A 20,272-nucleotide genomic window follows, 5' to 3' on the forward strand; every position below is an offset into this window, starting at 1 on the left:
ACAACAGAGGATGAGACGGTTTGATGGCATCTCTGACTCAGTGGACATGGGTTTGGGTATACTCCGGGAGTTGGTGATGGACAGGGAGGCCTGGTGTGCTACAGTTCATGGTGTCGCAGAGAGTCGGACATGACTGAGCGACTGAACTGAAATACGAAAAGTCATTCATTCTCAGCATTTACAAGAAGACCCAAAATCTTATAAAATAGAGAAAAAGACCATTATTCATGTCAGAGAAAGAGATATTTATCTATAATATCTATGTTTATTTACTAAGGTGTATGTGTATGTGTGCATTAATAATTATTCTATTTAACTAAGACAAATAAATAAATAAATAAGACCCACTTAAACACACACCCACCAAACATCATCAATTGGAGTGTACCTATAAGAACACCATGTGAAACTTTATTAAATCCAATTATGAAAAAGAACTTTTAAATCACCAGAGTAGGAAAACAATCTCATCAGTGAAATCAGGTCATTCTTACCTTTAACAGAATCAGGTGAATGAACAGGTTTGGTAGATCTATATTGTGGTGAGGAACCTATGGAATCCTCAACCGAACTAGTTAGGAGTGAGTGGACTGGAGACTTCTTAGGAGAAGAATGGAATGAACGGGAAGCTGAATTTTTCACAGATGGACTTCCTGAAATTTTATAAGGACAAAAGTTAAAGGACACAATTATTTAAAAATAGCATGTTACACCTCTCAGAAAATCAAACTCTCATGAGAAAATGTTTCCAATCATGTGGGTGTGGTGTGTTCTGGTAAAGCCCAAGACTTTGAATTGGAACTGAAATGGTACATCCTAGGAATAAGGAACTGAGCCTGCCCTTGTGGGTCCTGAGGTCTATTTTCTGCTGCTGCTGCTGCTAAGTCGCTTCAGTCGTGTCCGACTCTGTGCGACCCCATAGACGGAAGCCCACCAGGCTCCCCTGTCCCTGGGATCCTCCAGGCAAGAACACTGGAGAGGGTTGCCATTTCCTTCTCCAATGCATGAAAGTGAAAAGTGAAAGTGAAGTCCCTCAGTCGTGTCTGACTCTAAGAGACCCCATGGACTGCAGCCCACCAGGCTCCTCTGTCCATGGGATTTTCCAGGCAAGAGTATTTGAGTGGGGTGCCGTTGCCTTCTCCAGAGGTCTATCCTCAAATTAGCTTAATTCCTGATTGGATTGAATTGATATGCGATTGCTGCTATGGTTGAGTACCAGAGGCAAGCATGAATTTTCTCTGGAAGAAGGCAATCTTATTCTAAGTCTGAAAGCATTGTCTAAGTCTGAAATAGTTTTTCATATATGTTTGTATATGTTTGTCATACAATAAAAATAACCAAGCATATGAAGAGACCCCCTTCATGGATCACAGCCTCGTTGTAGCAAAGGGGCTTGCCTAACTCAGAGAAGCTATGAGCCAAGCTGTGCAGGCCACCCAAGACGGATGGGTCATAGTGAAGAGTTCTGACAAACGTGGTCCACTGGAGGAGGAAATGGCAAACCACTCCAGTATTCCTGCCATGAGAACCCCATGAACTGTGTGAAAAGACAAAAAGATAAGACACCGGAAGATGAACCCCTCAGGTTTGAAGGTGTCCGATACACTACTGGGGAAGAGAAGAGGGCAATTACTAATAGCTCCAGAAAGAATGAAGTGGCTGGGCCAAAGTGGAAATAAGGCTCAGCTGCAGATGTGGCTGGTGATGGAAGTAAAGTCTGATGCTACAGAGAACAATATCTCAAAGGAACCTGGAGTGTTAGGTCCATGAATCAAGGTAAATTGGACATGGTGAAGCAGGAGCTGGCAAGAGTGAACACTGACATTTTAGGAATCGGTGAACTAAAATGGACTGGAATGGGCAAATTTAATTCAGATGACCATGATATCTACTACTGTGGGCAACAATCCCTTAGGAGAAATGGAGTAGCCCTCGTAGTCCACAAAAGAGTCTGAAATGCAGTACTTGGGTGTAATCTTAAAAATGACGGAATGATCCCGGTTCGTCTCCAAGGCAAACCATTCAACATCACAGTAATCCAAATCTATACCCCAACCACTGATGCCGAAGAAGCTGAAGTTTACCAGTTTTACGAAGACTTACAAGACCTTCCAGAACTAACACCAAAAAACAGATGTCCTTTTCATCATAGGAGATTAGAATGCAAACGTGGGACGTCAAGAGATACCTGCAGTAACAGGCAAATTTGGGCTTGGAGTACAAAATGAAGCAGGGCAAAGGCTAACAGAGTTTTGACAGGAGAACACACTGCTCATAGCAAAAACCTTCTTCCAACAACACAAGAGAAGACTCTACACATGGACATCAGATGGTCAATACCAAAATCAGATTGATTATGTTCTTTGCAGACAAAGATGGAGAAGCTCTATATAGTCAGCAAAAACAAGACCTGGAGCTGACTGTGGCTCAGACATGAGCTCCTTATTGCAAAATTCAGGTTTAAATTGAAGAAAATAGGGGCAACCACTAATCTATTCAGGTATGACCTAAATCAAATCCCTTATGATTTTGTCCCTTACAGTGGACTTAATGAATAGACTCAATGGATTAGACCTGGTAGACAGAGTGCCTGAAAAACTGTGGACAGGGGTTTGTAATGCTGTATAGGAGACAGTGACCAAAATCATCTCCCCCCAAAAAAAGAAATGCAAAAAGGCTAAGTAGTTGTCTGAGGCGGCTTTACAAATAGCTGAGGGAAGAAGAGAAGCAAAAGCAAGGGAGAAAGGGAAAGATGCATCCCACTGAATGCAGCATTCCAGAGAACAGCAAGAAGAGATAAGAAGGCCTTCCTCAGTGAACAATGCAAAGAAGTAGGGAAAAAAAAAATAGAATGGGAAAGACTAGAGATTGCTTAAAGAAAATTGGAGAGATCAGGGGAACATTTCATGCAAGGATGGGCACGATAAAGGACAGAAACGGTAAGAACTTAACAAAAGCAGAAGATATTGAGAAGAGGTGGAGAGAATACACAGAACTATACAAAAAAGGTCTTAATGACCTGACTAATCACGATGGTGTGGTCACTCACCTAGAGCCAGACATCCTGGAGTCTGAAGTCAAGGGGGCCTGAGGCAGTATTACTGCAAACAATGATGGTGGAGGTGATGGAATTCCAACTGAGCTATTTCAAATCCTAAAAGATGACGCTGTAAAAGTGCTGCACTCAATATGTCAGCAAGTTTGGAAAACTCAGCAATGGCCACAGGACTGGCAAGGGCCAGTTTTTTCATTCCAATCCCAAAGAAGGGCAGTGTCAAAGAATACTCAAAGTATCATACAACTGCATTCATTTTGCATGCTAGTAAGGTTATGTTCAAAATCCTTCAAGCTAGGCCTCAGCAGTACGTGAACCGAGAACTTCTTGATGTACAAGCTGGGTTTAGAAAAAGCAGAAGAATCAGAGATCAAATTGCCAACATTTGTTCAATCACAGAGAAAGCAAGAGAATTTCATAAAAACATTTACTTCTGCTTCACTGACTACACTAAAGCCTTTGACTGTGTGGATCATAATAAACAGTAGAAAACTCTTAAAGAGATGGGAATACCAGAACACCTTACTTGTCTCCTGAGAAACCTGTATGCAGGTAAAGAAGCAACAGTTAGAACTGGACATGGAACAACTGAGTGGTTTAAAATTAGGAAAGGACTATGACAAGCTGTATGTTGTCAATGTACTTATTTAACTTATATGCAGAGTACATCGTATGAAATGCCATGCATGAAGCACAAACTGGAATCAAAATATCTGGGAGAAATATCAACAACCTCAGCTATGCAGATGATACCACCCTAGTGGCAGAAAGAGAAGAGAAACTAAGGAGCCTCCTGATGAGGGTGAAAGAGGAGAGAGAAAAAGTTGGCTTAAAACTCAACATTCAGAAAACCAAGATCACGGCATTCAGTCCCAGCACTTCTTGGCAAATATAAGGGGGAAAAGTGGAAACAGTGACAGATTTTATTTTCTTGGGCTCCAAAATCACTGCAGACAGTGACTGCAGCCATGAAATTAAAAGACATTTGCTCTTTGGAAGGAAAGCTATGATAAACCTGCTGCTGCTGCTGCTTAGTCACTTTAGTCGTGTCCAACTCTGTGCGACCCCATAGATGGCAGCCCACCAGGCTCCCCTGTCCCTGGGATTCTCCAGGCAAGAACATTGGAGTGGGTTGCCATTTCCTTCCCCAGTGCATGAAAGTGAAAAGTGAAAGTGAAGTCGCTCAGTCATGTCCAACTCTAAGTGACCCCATGGACTTTAGCCTACCAGGCTCCTCCGTCCATGGGATTTTCCAGGCAAGAGTACTGGAGTGGGGTGCTATTGCCTTCTCTGATGATAAACCTAGACAGCATATTAAAAAGCAGAGACATCACTTTGCTGACAAATGTCTGTATAGTCAAAGCTATGGTTTTTTCCCCAGTAGTCATATATGGATTTAAGAGTTGGACCATAAAAAAGGCTGAGCACTGAAAAATTGATGCCTTCAAATTGTGGTGTGGGGAAGACTCTTTAGAGTCCCTTGAAGAGCAAGGAGATCAAACCAGTCAATCCCAAAGGAAATCAACTCTGAATATTCATTGGAAGGACGGATGCTGAAGTTAAAGCTCCAATACTTTGGCCACCTGATTCGAAGAGCTGACTCATTGGAAAAGACCCTGATGCTAGGAATGTTGAGGACAGGAGGAGAAGTGGGCAGCAGGGGATGAGATGGTTGGATAGCATCACTGACTCTATTGACATGAATTTGAACAAAGTCTGGTAGATGGTGAAGGACAAGCAAGCCTGGTGTGCTGCAAGTCCATGAGGTTGCAAAGAGTCAGACACAAATTAGTGACTGAACAATAACAACACGAAGAGTGAAAATGACATGGCAGAAAACCAAGAGAAAAAAAATACAGGTAACAGGCACAGACCTGCAAGGTCTAGATGATGGAGGCACAGACTACCACAGATTCAATAGCATTTACTCCAAACCACAAACAAGTTCTTCTTATATAAAGAAAACCATACCTAGGTGTATCAGTAAAAACTGCCAGAAAATAAAACAAACCCAAACCCAAAAAACAATCTTAAAGCTTCCAGGAGGGCAAAATGACAGGTTACACTGAAATTAGGAATAATTAAATTTAGAGCTGACTTCTTAGTGGAGATACTGGAAGCCAGAAAATAATGGAAAACTCTCAAAATGAAAGAAAAATGTTAACCTAGAATTCTATACTTAGCAAAAATACTTCTCAAAAGTGGGGATAAAATAAAGACAAGTTCAGACAAACAGAAACTGGGAGAGTATGTTAAAGGAAACATTAAAGGCCTAAGTAAAATGACAGCAGATACAAGATAAAGTATGAATATGTGTGTGCATCTAAATGAATTTTAATGGCACAACACAATGGAAATGACCCCTTATGGTATTTTACCTTTATAATTAAAATACGTGACAACGATTCTGCGTAAGCTGGAAGGAAAGTAAATGGAGTTAACATGTTCTAAGGTACTCACAATTTATGGAAAAAGGTAAAAGTATTCACTTATATTAATCTAATAAAGCAAGGATATATGTTGGATAAATGGTAAAACAAAAATATAAACTGAAGTAAAATCTAAGGAAATTGTTCAACTTCAAATAAATGTCTTTTCTTCAAAATATAATATTAGTTCATAAAGATTCCTCACAAGTTAAAAATTAAAAAATTAAGAAGTAGAATTCATTTAAGAATATTGCTTTGATGTTAGATATACATTTACATTCTTCTACAAAAGACAAGAAAACCTGGAAACTTTCCTTCTGTTTCACCTCACACCTCGATTTTCTCTACTTACATTACTGTCCAGATTTATAGTAAACTTTTGCTGAATAACCACCATTTTCAGTTTTGTTCTTTTCCATTTATTTTGTTTTCTTCCGTAGGAGGGCTGATGTCTGGTTTGCCTTCGCCTTCCAAATGCAACCTATACTCTACCATTATCTTTCACATTTCTTAGTTTTAAAAATTCCTCTTCTGCAATTTTCTCTAGGGGTCTGTCATGTCCCTGATTATGATTTCAGCCCTTCCTATCCTAATTTTTATTGTTTTCCATTTCTAGTCTGAGTTGTGCCATTTTGTTTTTCAACAGATTCTGCTATCTTTCAATTTCTTCCTTTATCTTGTTTTATAGAGCACATTTTGTCTTTGCAAAGTGTATGGAGAACAACCTGTCTCATATCTTTTTCTTTTCACTCATTCAGAAATTATTTACTGAATAATTTACTGAATTATTTATGGGCCTGCTATGTCCTGGGAAGGTTCTGGGTACAAGTCATCTCCCCTTGTGCAGATCTGTCTAGCAGGAGGTGACACCCAATCAACAACATCATTAGTAAGTTACATAGTATAAAAAATGAGGGGACTAGCAGGGAGTGAAAGGGAATCTACTGTAAGGTTGAAGCAGGCCCAATTTTTGTGCTTTCATTAAAAACTCACCTGCAGATGGGAATACAAAGCAACCAGGTGGATCTTCCAACTCTCCTACGTGTAACGTGACTGGCTCTCTGGAAACATAAGAATGGTCATGCAAAAACATTCCATTTCCAAATTCAGTGCTAAGATTTATCAACAAGAACAAGCTGGTGAAGGCAAAAGTGACGGCTTAATGTATAAACCCAAGAGGGCAGCCGTGACCCTAAACTGCAGAAGTCCTAAAATACCCTACAAGGGAGAACTAGAGTTACGTCATCCTTATGTATTCAGTGCCCATGAACATTTTGCAGAATGAAAATGTAATAACACATAATCTTGGTTGCAAAATTCTTTTTCGTAATAATAGCTATAAAACCCAGCATTTCCCTCATGGATTCTAAGAGATGCACTCTTAATGACTCATTTAAAATTTAAAAACCAAGGAAAAAACTAACCTCTCTTAGCAATAAGTGTCACTTTACAAAACTATCAGACCTATTAAAATCAGTAAGTTGAACTGAACCACAAGTTCTCTGTGGGTTGGATACCAGTCTGAAAACATTATGACAGCAGTTCTCAAAGTGGTGCCCTTGAAAAGGGGGTTTGTGAGGTCAACACTAATTTTATTAGAATATTAAGATATTATTTTAACTCTTAGTCTCTCATAAGTATATAGTGGAGTTTCCCAGAGCCTCCATGATATCTGATATCATACCAGAAAAATGCAGAGGCAGGAATGAGAATATAGCTACCTTTTATTAAGCCATGCATTAACTGTAAAATGATATTTTCTTAATGATTTTTTTTGTTTGAAAAGTTATTTTTCATAATAAACTATTTTATTATAGTAACATGTAATATACTTACTTTGCTTATCTTTAAGTATCAAATTGTTTTAATTTTTTAAAGATTAAAATTTAATTTTATTTTCCAATACTAAAAATAGAAACGATCTATGTAAACAAAAGCTCTTTGGAATCCTCAGTGATATTTGTGAGTGCAAAGGGGTCGTGAGAGCAAAAAGTTTGAAAATATTAGGAGGAAAGCCTTAGAAAAAGTCATGGCTGTGTTGTGTAGTCTTCATTATCAGGGCAAGGTGTCTGTTCTGAGACCAAAACGTTTGAGAATATTAGGAGAAAAGCCTTGGACAAAAAGGTCGTGGCTGTGTTGTATAGTCTTCATTATCAGGGTAAGGAGTCTGTTCTTGCTGCACTAGGCAATGGGGAGCCTTTGAAGGTCTTGGGGCTGGGACCATGGTCTGAGGTGTGCTTCAGGCAGAGCAATTTGAAACTGATGCACAGAAGTGACTGGAACTTACAAGAGACTAGAGATTTAAGACATCCACACTGAACACTGTAGAGGCTACCACAAAGGTAGAGTGGTAAAGTGGCTTTAAAAGCAGTGTGGTGGGATGAATAATGACTGTCAAATATATCTGTCCAAATACCAACAGCCTACGAATGTTACCTTACATGGCACTAGAGACTCTGCAGATGCGATGACAATCAAGGGTCTTGAGATGGGGAGACTGTCCTGGAGTATGTGGAGATACAGGCTACATTATCTAAATGGCATCACAAATCTCTTTACAGGAGGAAGGGAGGGGGAGATTTCACACAGAAGAGAGAAGGTGATGTGACAATCCCAGCAGAAGACTTGGGGATGCCATGCCAGAGGCTGTGAAGACGGAGGAAGGAGCCACAAGGCAAAGAGTGCAGAGAATGAAGCGCTAGAGGCCCAGAAGCTCTAAAAGAGAAAGGGAAGGGAATACATTAATCCCAAGGGCTTCTGAAAGAATTGTAACCTTGCCAACATCCTGAATGTCCAGGTACCCAGAAGCAGAACACAGGAGTGGTTATAAGCCTGAGCTCAGAAGCAGGCTAGAACTGAGTTCAATTCTGGTTCCTTTATTTACAAGCTGTATGACCTTGGTAAATTTCTTGGCAAGCTGAGTCTTCATTTCTAACCTATATATGGGGATGATAATGCCTATATCATAGATTTGATTAGACAGACTAAATGAGATAAGTCAAAAACACCCAGATAATAGATGGCTACAGATATTATTAACAGGATCAGTGAGTGTAATAATACACACCCAGGTTAGAAGACAATCAAAACTTGTTTCTTTTAGGCTAAGAGAAAGCTGTATTTATAAAGATTCAAGTTCACTGAATATTGATCAAACAGTAGGGACAGTAAGAAAGTATCTGCTTTAATTCATTCATGAACAAATATTTACTGAAAAGCAGGCAAAATGCTTGGTGCTAAAGATACAGTAATGAATAGGCCTTTCTTTGCCTAACTGGAATTTAAACACTAGAATTCATTTTCATATTCTATAATATAAAGAGGACTCTAATATTGCTATTTTTTCATAAGCAGTAAAAATAGAAAGATAAAAGTTTTTCCTGGCAGTCAGTCAATAAATAGACCCTACAACTATAAGCAACTTGAGGACAGGGCCCATGTGTGTCTCACCTGCTGTTACATCCCATGGGCCCAGCACAGAACTCGGCACATCACACGCAGTGAATGATATTCTAATGAATGAATCAATGAAAGATAGTAGTAAAGGGGACATTTTGGAAGTCGGGGGCTAGTCAGATGGTTTCTTACCTGCTAAAAGTTTCACTTGATTTGCTGCCTTCAGTGGATTCCCTTAATGAGTTGTTGCTTCTGTTGGCAGAGGGTGGGAGAAGTTAAAGACTATGTGATGTTATTTTAACTTAGCGATCAAACCAAATTGTTCCTCTGAATACTGCTTTTAGACAGATGCAGATTCAAAAGAGTGAGACTGGGGTGCTGGCTCTTCCAAGTGGAGAGAATGTATGGAGAGAAGCTTGAAAACAGAAGGACGTGGACCCCTCTGGGAATCAGTACTAGTCCATTTTGGCCAGAGCTCAGTACAGGAGGAAAGCAGGCTGGCGACCAGCTAGGGAGATGCTTCAGTGTCAGTCTGAGAACCGTGTGTTGAATGCAGCAGATGCTGGGAGCTACTGAAGACCTGCAGGCAATGCCTTGTGTGTCTGACTAAGTAACAAACTAGTATTAGCCTTTCTCCTTTTTGGCTAAAGACAGTTCTCAGAAGTTGTTTTTGTTTAGGGGTTATGGGATGTAATCTCTTTTAATGGTATTTTAATGCTCTTTTTAATGGTTTCATTTAAACATTCAGCTATTAGATTATTGATAAAAATAGGACTGTTTTCAGTAAAGTTCTTATAACCTTATATTGAGGCTGTTGCAACTTCCTTTGAGACCACCTTCTTCTCAAAAGTTATGTAAGCTATTGTAACTGTAGGAAAAGTATTCCATTTTTGGAATGGCATACCTCAGAAATATCTTTATCTGGGTAAATAGCAGCAAAAAAAAAAAAAAAAAAGCCTATTAAGTTGACTTCTAGAAAATAAGTTACTTTAGTATATTTCACTAAAATCCTTTTTTGTTTCAGTTAAACACTATTAAGGCTTTCCATCAATTCCCATTTAAACTATGCAGACTTCCCAAATTATATGGTCACATGTACAATTCTTAGGCAATTAATAAGTTTCAGAATCTCAGATTCCTCTTACCTATGGCATATGTCTAATCTCAGGCTTGACTCAGTAAGGGAATCTCTTACTCTACCATCTCTGTATAGATAAATATAACTCTCAGTTAATTATACAAAGAATAATTTCCAGATTCCACATATTTTTAGAATCAATTGCTCATATGTATTTAACTCTTCTTTAATGCACAAGCGTAGATTTTAGGTCTCCAAGCAAGTTTTGCAAGGGGCTACCCATGGAGTTTGTCAACCTAGAAATGCTTTTGTTCCTGAACCTTTAAAAGCATTAGGCTGAATTTAGGCTTTGGTGACAAGGTCATTTGTAGAATTATAGCAAATTAACATAAATTATCTAAAGGCAGGGGCCAAATATATTCATGTTCAACAGAGTCCAATATAGTCAAGCACATCTGCAGCACTTGAAGTGATGGAATTTGATCAGGGAAGTCATGGTGATCTTGTGGAATGATGAGTTCTGGAAGCCAGGGCTCTAATGTTTACTTTGTTTACTTCTGACTTTGTCTCTTTGTCTCCTAGGAGGCGGCAACTCAATCTATGTCAATGTAATCATTGGTCAAATGAGCTTAATAAATACTGCCCTAGCTTAGAAAGCATATTATAGAGTTAGGACAAAAACCAAAGTGCTCTGCTATCCATAATAGCCAAGACACGGCAACAACTTAACTGTCCTTTGACAGACAAATGGATAAAGAAGATGTGGTACATACGTACAGTGGAATACTACTCTGTCAGCAAAAGAACAAAATAATGCCATCTGCAGCAACATGGATGCAACCAGAGATGATGATACGAAGTGAAACAAGTCAGAAAGGGAAAGACAAACGCCACATGATATCACCTGTATCTGTAATCTTAACTATGACACAGATTGACCTATCTATGAAACAGACAGAATGACGGACACAGAGAACAGGCTGCTGGCTGCCAAAGGAGAAGGAGGGTGGAAAAGGGAAGGGGTGGGAGTTTGGGGTTAGCAGACATAAGCGTTTATATACAAAATACATAAACAACAAGGCCCTACTGTATAGCATAGAGAACTATATTCAATATCCCATGATAAACTGTAATGGAAAAGAATATTTAAAACCGAATGTACATGTATCTACGAGTGAATCACTTTGCTATACAGCAGAAATTAAAACATTGTAAATCAACTATAATTCAACTTAAAAGTTGAAAAAAATAAGTAAAATGCACGAGAACTTTTTTTTTAAGTACTCTGCATATATAAGTGTTCTTGGATGGAGTGACAAGGGGATGTTTCTGACATGTGATTCAGAGAATGCAATGTTATGTTAGGTAACCAGACAATCACTAATATTTTACTACTACTATTAACAAATATTATTAGTAAAGTAGACAAATCCAATTAATATTTTGCTACCTCAGGTTAATAAATACTATCTGAATATCTTAAAGAAACTGGAGATTGTTTACATATAAATATTATGTCAGAGAGTATGATTTTGAGATATTTGCTATATAACCAGAAAACAAATGTTACAAAAGTGGGTTGTTATAATACTAACAACATATAACTAATGTTGTAATGCTAATAATATAGTATATCTACTGTGCTAAAATGCTCTAAGTAAATTTAGTAATAGCACACATTAAAATTTTAAAACACTATTTGATTTCTGTAAGTACATGCAGGCAGTGGCTGGTAGACTGGTTGAATCGCTTTTTGGATCTGACTTTATATTAATTTAAGTCACTGGCATGGATGCCTAGAGAGCAAAAGCTTTCCAATTAGTTTATATTTGAAGACTACGCAGTTCTCAGGGTTCATTTTAGCTCCACCATATGTGGCTGTAGGTAAGTCAACCTTTTGGAACTTGTGTTTTTCTTATTTTTAAAATGGGATAAATAAATCCTGCTCTGTCTTGTCTCAAACAGTTGCTGTGATAATCAAGTAAGATTATGGATGTGAAATTTGCTAGCAACTATAAATTACTGTATGAATGTCACACTTTGCCCTGACTAATTTCTGAATAGAATAAATAATATTTTCTCTCGATATCAAGTAGTTTCACTTCTGCTAACTCCTCGACTTTCATATCATTGACCAGATACCCCTCAAAGTTAATGTAACCTCAGCCTCCATGTAGACAACGTGATGGGCAACCACTGTTGAGGGACACTTTCCCACTCTGAAGCACGTTCAGTCTTACACAGCCACAAAGGAGACCCCCAGAGACGGTGCTCTCCCGTCTTCCTCGCTCTTGCCCAGAGGCACGGCTGGCTCCTCGTTGATCACACTTCTCAACTCCTGGAGAAGCTGTTTCAAGTCCCTCGTTGGATCTTCCTTTGCGTTAGGTTTCATAGAGTGCTGAATTAAAACAGTTTACAAGACAAGGACACTTTGTTTTTTTCAGATTTGAATGCCATTTCCTATTATAACATTAATTCAACTGGTAAACAAATTATGGAGGAGAAAAAGAGGAAATAAAAAACCTGTAATCTTACCACTCAGAGATAAATCAGTAATATCCAATCAACACAGTGCTATATCTAATTCATAAATGAATATATCTACTTATGGGCTTCCCAGGTGGTGCTAGTGGTAAAGAATCTGCCTGCCAAAGCAAGAGACTTAAGAGCTGCAGGTTCAATTCCTGAGTCAGGAAGATCCCCTGGAGGACAGCACGACAACCCACTTCAGTATTCTTGCCTGGAGAATCCCATGGACAGAGGAGCCTGGCAGGCTACAGTTCATAGGGTCACAAAGAGTCAGACACGACTGAAGTGACTTAGCATGCATGTACATACCTATTTATACATATATATATATATATAAACTAAACTATACAGGATTAAACTATACACATCTATTTAAAAGTCTTTTCTTTTACAATTAGCAGGGACTTTATTTTTCAACATAATTAAGATTTATATAATTTTCACACAACAGTTACAAATTCTATTCAAGTTCCCATAGACTATAAACTAGGAGGCACTGGAACATATCCAGGGACATAAAACAAGGTGGAAAAATTTCATGGTCTAAAGGTATTGAAACTATAGGGTCTATTCTCTTATCACTGTGGAATTATGGTTAGAAATCAATATCAAAAGGTATTTGAAAATAACCCACATATTTTAAAGTGCAGTGTGACATTTACCAAGAGAGATCTTTGGTTTAGCCAAGAGAGATCTTTTGATTTAGATCTTTAATAAAGCAACTGATTGAGCCTTTATTACTCTCAATAAAGTTAGAGGACTGAAAAAAACACAGAAGGTGATTACAGAGAAGAAAGCATTTAAATGAGAAATTAATATCAAAGATATTTTAAAAACCCTGTGCATGTGGAAATTAAATGTCCACTTAAATGATGGGTATATCTAAGCAGCTGTAACAAGGAAAATTAGAAAACATTTGTAACAGAAAAAAGATGAAAAGAGAATTTACCAGAATTTGTTGCATATAGCTGAAGCTACTCAGTGCAGCTAAATACGATGTGGAATCTTGCATAAGATATGAAAACAAATAATGGACACTAGCATAAAATTTTGTGAAATTTGAACAAAATCTGTACTTTAGTTAATAACACTGTATCATATGTTAATCTCCTTTTTCTTTTTTTACAACATAGTGAAATCATTTAAAAAATGTTTTTAACTTTAACAATATGGTATGGACATCTTACCATGCCATTAAATATTTATAACTATATCCAGGTAAAATAATTTCAATAATTTGTTAAGGGATTAACTAATTTTATAAAGCTATAGAATTTTAGAAGTAAGGAACCCTCTAGCAATGAGTCAATCTAGCCCCCACCACCACCACTTTACTGATGAGGAAAGAGACATTTAATATTTTCAAACTATGTTGCTGCTGCTGCTGCTAAGTCACTTCAGTCGTGTCCGACTCTGTGTGACCCCATAGATGGCAGCCCACCAGGCTCGCCCATCCCTGGGAGTCTCCAGGAAAGAACACTGGAGTGGGTTGCCATTTCCTTCTCCAATGCATGAAAGTGAAAAGTGAAAGTGAAGTCGCTCAGTCGTGTCCGGGGAATAATATTATAAGATTTTTCAGGTAGCTAGTGTTCCTCAATGAATATTTATAATATAAAAAGAAGCACAGATGTTCCCAATAGGCACAAAAAGAGAGGAAACCTAATAATAATCAGAGGTTGCCCTGGTGAGCAGGTGGACTTAGGTGGAGGATACTCATGGCTAGAGAAGCATCAAGCATCATAAAGGTATTTTAGCCAGAAGTGTCTGACTCAACGTAGTACACCTGCCAGACATACAGGGTGTTGAAGGATGCTGCTAAGTCACTTCAGTCGTGTCCGACTCTATGCAACCCAACAGACGGCAACCCACCAGGCTCCCACGTCCCTGGGATTCTCCAGGCAAGAACACTGGAGTGGGTTGCCATTTCCTTCTCCATTGCATGAAAGTGAAAGTGAAGTCGCTCAGTCGTGTCCGACCCTCAGCGACCCCATGGACTGCAGCCCATCATGCTCCTCGGTCCATGGGATTTTCCAGGCAAGAGTACTAGAGTGGGGTGCCATCGCCTTCTCCATGTTGAAGGGTAAACACTGCAACATTTTTGCTCTTTAGGCTTTACTTTTCTAGGGTCCATGCCAATCAAGTATTGATGCTACTGGTATAACCCTCACATTGTCCTTCCCTTCCTATTCCCACTGAGAAACCACATAAAATATCCAGTTGAAGATGCCAAGGGTTCTAACTAACTGAATGTGTGGTAAGTATGATTTTACCAGTTTACTGACGGTCGTCTTACCGAGAAATTACCATGATGAGTTCAGAGTTTCATAAATTAAGATTCCATTAAATTTTATTTCATTGATTTAAAATATACAAAGATGTGAGTCATTTTTAATAGTCTTTATTTTTTAGAGAAGTTTTAGGTTCACAGAAAAAGTGAGTAGAAGGTACAGAGATTCCCATATACCACACATGCTGAACCAGTTTCTTAATCATGAATAAAAGCATTTGTTGCTAAGCAGATCCAGTTTCACCAAACATAGGCTTTGTTCTTGTCCTAGCCCCGGTGGACCTCATATCTGATATGGAATAGAACTTCAAAAGACTTATCCTATTGCAATATTCAGTCACTTCAGTTCTAACCTTCAATATAACACCTGGACCTTCATATCTTCTGCCCACTAGGAAGTTTACTTAATAAGCTTTGTTATTAAAAAATTTTAAGCCCATGACACTTATTATAAATTATCGGTGTAATAACCTACAACCAAATTCATAAAGTTTATTTCATTATAACAAGGGAAATGCTTCTTTTAGTCTCCATTTCCTAATCTGTAAAAATGAGAAAAATAACTCTTACTTTATAAGGATGGCATAAGGAATGAGAAGTACTTAATGTATGCATAGTAAGTACTCAAAAAAGGCTGGTTTCCATTTCCTTCTTTCCTTAGCATAAAAACACATGAAGTATCTTATACGCTTCATATTTACAGATTTAGAGTAACCAGAAAGGTTAATGTGACAATGTATATAGTGTGTTAGTACTAGGACAGAGTCATGAAGAAGATGTCATCAGGGTTAGCTGTGCAGTCCAGCTACAATGCTCCCCTTGATATATTGAGAAACTGATTCTAAAGTGCATATGGGAAGGCAAAAACCTCAGAATAGGAAAGACAACAGTGAGGGTGAACAAAGTTGGAGAACTGACATTTCCCAGGTTCAAGATTTACTATAATAAGACAGTGCAGTACTGGTGAAAGAATAGACAAATAGACTGATGGGACAGAATAAAATAAAGATCCCAGGAACAGTCCCATACAGATATAGTCAACTGGTCTTCAACAAAGGAGCAAAGGTATTTCAGTAGAGAAAAGGCAGTATTTTCAACAAATGGTACTGGAACAACTGGCCATTCACATGCAGTAAAAAAATGAATCTAGATGCAGACCTTTTATCTTTCACAAAAATTAACACAAAGTGAATCATGGACCTAAATGTAAAATTCCAGACTATAAAACTCTAGAGGATAATACAGGAGAAAATTTAGATGATTTTGGGATTCATGATGACTTTTTAGATACAAATCAAAAGCATGATCCATGAAAGAAAAGCATCAGTAAGTTGGACTTTTTAATCTTAAAAACTTTTCCTTGCAAATGATAATTTTAAAAAAAATGGAAACAAAAATCACAGATTGGCAGAAAATCTTTTCAAAACATATAAGTGACAAAACACTGGTAGCTAAAATATATCTCCAGAAAGAACCTCTTAAAACTCAACAGTAAGAAAAAATTATAAACACCCATTAAAAAACAGGCAAAGATTTGGAACAGATATCTCACTATAAAAGATATGTAGAAGGCAAATAAGTATATGAAAATATGATCAACATCACATTTCATTAAGGAATTTCAAATTAAAACTATAAGATATCACGCTACCCTCCTATTAGAATGGTTAAAATCCGAACACTGACAACACCAAATGTTGACAAGGATGGAGAACAACAGGAACTCTCATTCACTGCTGGTGAGACTGCAAAATGGTACAGCCACTTTGAAAGACAGTTTGGTGGTTTCTTACAAAACTAAACATGCTCATACTATAAAATGCAGCAACCATGCTCTGTAGCTTTTACCTAACAGAGTTGAAAACTTATGTCTATGCAAAACCTTTACATACATGTTTATAGCAGGTTTATTCATAACTTGCCAAAACTTGGAAGCAATCAAGATATCCTTCAATAAATGACTGGATAAACCGGAGTACACCCACACTATGAAATATTATTCAGTAAAAAAAAGAAATTAACTATTAAAGGATAAAAAGATATGAAAAAATCTTGCAAGCATATTGCTAAGTGAAAGAAGCCAATCTGAAAAGACTATAACTAGATGACTCTGATTGTATGACATTCCAGAAAAGACAAAAATATGAAGACAGTAAAAAGATCACTGGTTGCCAGGGGTTCAGGGGAAGGGAGCAACAGATGAAAAGGTGAAGCACAGGGCATTTTTTGAGCAGTTAACCTATTCTGTATAATACTGTAATGGTGGATATATGTCATCATACATATGTCGAAATGCACAAAATGTACAATATGAGGAGCACGTGATGTTCAGCAGTGTCTGACTCTTTGCTCTCCTCTGGACTGCAGCCTGCCAGGCTCCTCTATCCACAGGATTTTTCAGGCAAGAACACTGGAGTGGGTAGCCATTTCCTACTCCAGGGGATCTTTCCTGACCCAGCAATCAAACTCACGTCTCCTGTGTCACCTGCACTGCAGGTACGTTCTTTACCCACTGAGCCCCCAGGGAAGCCCCACAATATAAGGAATGAGCCCAGTGAAAATGATAGACTTTAAGTTAATAACAATGTATTGATATTGGTTTGACAATTATAACAAACGTACCACATGAATGCAACATGCTGGTAACAGAAGAAGCTGGGGGGAGAGAGGAGGACAGCAAAGAGAATCTAAGGGAACTCTCTCTATTTTCTGCTCCATTTTCTGTAAGGCTAAAACCACTCTAAAAAAAATCTATTAATTTTAAAACAAAAAGAAATTGTAAACTTTGGAAGTAAAAATGACAACATAAAGTCATATCAATTTATATGTTCATCAGTAGGGTGTGATAGAAGAGTGGCCATTATACCATACCCTTCGCATTACCATTTGACCATTCTATACACAAAATTGTTTGTTTTAGCTTTAAAATGTAATAATTATTAACTGATTATAAATGAGCTTGAACATTTTTCATGTTTATGGACTATATGCATTTCTTTTGGACTATATACATGTCTTTTCTATATTTTTCCTTTAGAATATATGCTATTTTTTTCTAGGTATGTAAAAATTCTTTATATTTTATATTAACCCTTTGTTTACTAGAAATATTTTTCTAGTTTGTGATTTCATTTTAGTTTATGGTGGCTTCTGACTTGAGTTTCATTTACTCAAAATAGTCAATTATTCCTTTTCATGTCTGTAAATCCTATAATACTTTCACTTGTAATACTTTTCATTAAAAAGTTTATTTTTAATACTTTATTGTTTGATTCATATGGAACAAATTTTGATTTATAACATGAACAAAATACACTTAAAAAATTAGAAAATAGCTAGGAAATGAATGATTTTAAAATGTTATTTACATATAACTGGCTGGTTATGTATGGCTGGTTATGACTGTCTTGTCTGGCTGGTAAAGAAACAGCTACTTACAAGTTCTTCATGAGGTTACTGGAACCCATCAAAGAATCTTGCTCTCCCTCACTTCAATCCTTTGACCCTTAGGATATACATTAAGGCTATTTCTAGGGAACATACATTTTCAGGTTAAAACTTATACAAGCTTTTTGATTTCAAGGGATGAATATGAGCTTATACTGTTATTGTTAAACTTAAGGTTTATTTTGTGATTTGATTAGCTTCCTATTACATTTGACTCTGAAACTGTCTTGTGTCAGACTTGTTTCCAAAATAAATTGCAAATTATATCTGAAATGCACCTCCATCTTCTCCAAATACTGTTCTCTCTAATGGCCTTGAGTCCATTACAGGCAAACATGAGTTATAACTTAACATAAGTAATGTCTAGGAGACTGTGTGCTTCTCAACACATTCTATCTCCACTCTCCAAAGATAGAAGATAAATGAAAAAGCTAAAAATAAAAGCTTGATCTCATTCAGTTTGAATCAGACTATTCTATTTTAAGAATGCCTGACCAAATCCATCTCCTATAATACTTATATTCCTGTCAGAAGATTGTAATAAAAATGGAATATGAAATACTATTTAGAATATAAATATATTATTTATATTGTATATTAACAATGGGTGAATAGGAAACCAAAGTTATATAAAGTCTTACTGAAAATCTTGCTCACATCATGGGTACTTCAGTGGCCAAGATCAAAAATTACAGTGCATGTGTATGGAGTCTGATATATAAATAAAATAAATTACATTATCCTGGAATTATTCATTTTAAATGCTAAAATAACCTTTATCTAAAACTTTAATCTAGAATGCTTCTGTGTCAGGCTACCAATTACGTGTATCTGTATACATACACACATGTTCTTGGTTTCTGAGCTTGGATCAATCAGATAATAAAATTTTTCCAATTCTACCATTTTCTCTTCTATTATTAGTAACACTAGGGCAATCAACTGGATAATTTTTAATGTTTTTGGACCTCTGAAATGGTATATAATCCTCAGTCACAAGTACCTAATGAAATACACAATTAGTTCACATAGAGTATTTATTTACAGCATCATCTAACTATTTTTTTTATAAACAGCATTCAACTGTGTGGTGTACATGATCAGTACAGCAAGCTAATTAAGACAAATTCTAGACTCAGGCCATCTTGGTTAAGTTTTGGCACAACTGTATTTTTGGAGTGTGAACTCTGTATTCGTTTAGCTTCTCCAAGCCTTAGTTTCTTTCTCTGAAAAATTGTTATAATAACAGCACTTACCTCATGTGGGTAGTTGTGAGGAATAAATTATATAATGTATAGAAAGAATATCGTACAGTGCCTGGTGTTCAGTAAATAATGACTATTGTCAGATTCATGGAACAAGAAGACTAAAATGAAATGAAATAAACGGGCAATGGAGAACAATTCATGCAGTGATATTCTACTTTTGTTCTACTTTTAAACATTAGACTTGGCATTTATTCCATTTATTTTAGTGTCACTAAAATGACACTAAGGAAATTAACAAGGATAAAGAGGAAAAGAGAGATAATATTAGGTGAGTAATGATGATAACATCTGGGGAGATGAAAAGCAAATGGGTAATTCACAGCTAATTCAGTGGAACAAAGAAGCTAAAACATTAAGGACCTGCACAGAAGTAGCCAAGAAACAGGGAACTGCTCTGCATCAGAGTATACCATCAAGCAAGATTCCAGTAATGGAGGCCTCGTGCATTTCTGAAGGTCAGCGGAAGGCACAAGGCAGCAAAAATGAGAGCACTGGCTAAAAGCTTATGGCAGAAGCTGTGAGAATACCAGATGTTCTCCCCATGTGGTTGGGTAATAATTCATTCTTTTCCTCTAAATAAAATTAGAGGCTTAATCACGGGGTGAGGTTGGACCAAAGGAATTTAAACTCTAAGAGGACACCTGGCACGGCAGAAGTAAGGCTGCAAACCGAAAATATAAGCATCATAAATAAGACTGTATAGATACACATGTACCCCAGGCTCCCTGTCGCACTCACCTCTTCAGAACACTGGCAGATTTACATCAACAAGTCAGTGGTAAG

The 20,272-nt window shown here is 37.3% G+C and overlaps 1 protein-coding gene across 8 annotated transcripts in view; it reads right to left on the minus strand.

The window, feature by feature from the left end:
* The window catches only part of CCDC158 (coiled-coil domain containing 158), a 79,376-nt gene that overhangs the window by 7,512 nt on the left and 51,592 nt on the right, over positions 1-20,272 (minus strand). For 6 of the 8 annotated variants that reach the window (XM_040237136.1, XM_040237135.1, XM_040237139.1 and 3 more), the window contains 4 exons: positions 12,199-12,356; positions 9,073-9,132; positions 6,478-6,545; positions 495-653 (listed from right to left, as the gene is read on the minus strand). In XM_040237136.1, coding sequence (XP_040093070.1) covers positions 495-653; positions 6,478-6,545; positions 9,073-9,132; positions 12,199-12,356 — 445 coding nt within the window. The remainder of the gene's footprint in view (positions 1-494; positions 654-6,477; positions 6,546-9,072; positions 9,133-12,198; positions 12,357-20,272) is intronic. The other 2 variants (XM_040237140.1, XM_040237141.1) reach the window with 1 other exon arrangement.

The sequence above is a fragment of the Oryx dammah genome, unplaced genomic scaffold, assembly GCF_014754425.2.
Source record: "Oryx dammah isolate SB20612 unplaced genomic scaffold, SCBI_Odam_1.1 HiC_scaffold_3, whole genome shotgun sequence".
NCBI lineage: Eukaryota > Metazoa > Chordata > Mammalia > Artiodactyla > Bovidae > Oryx > Oryx dammah.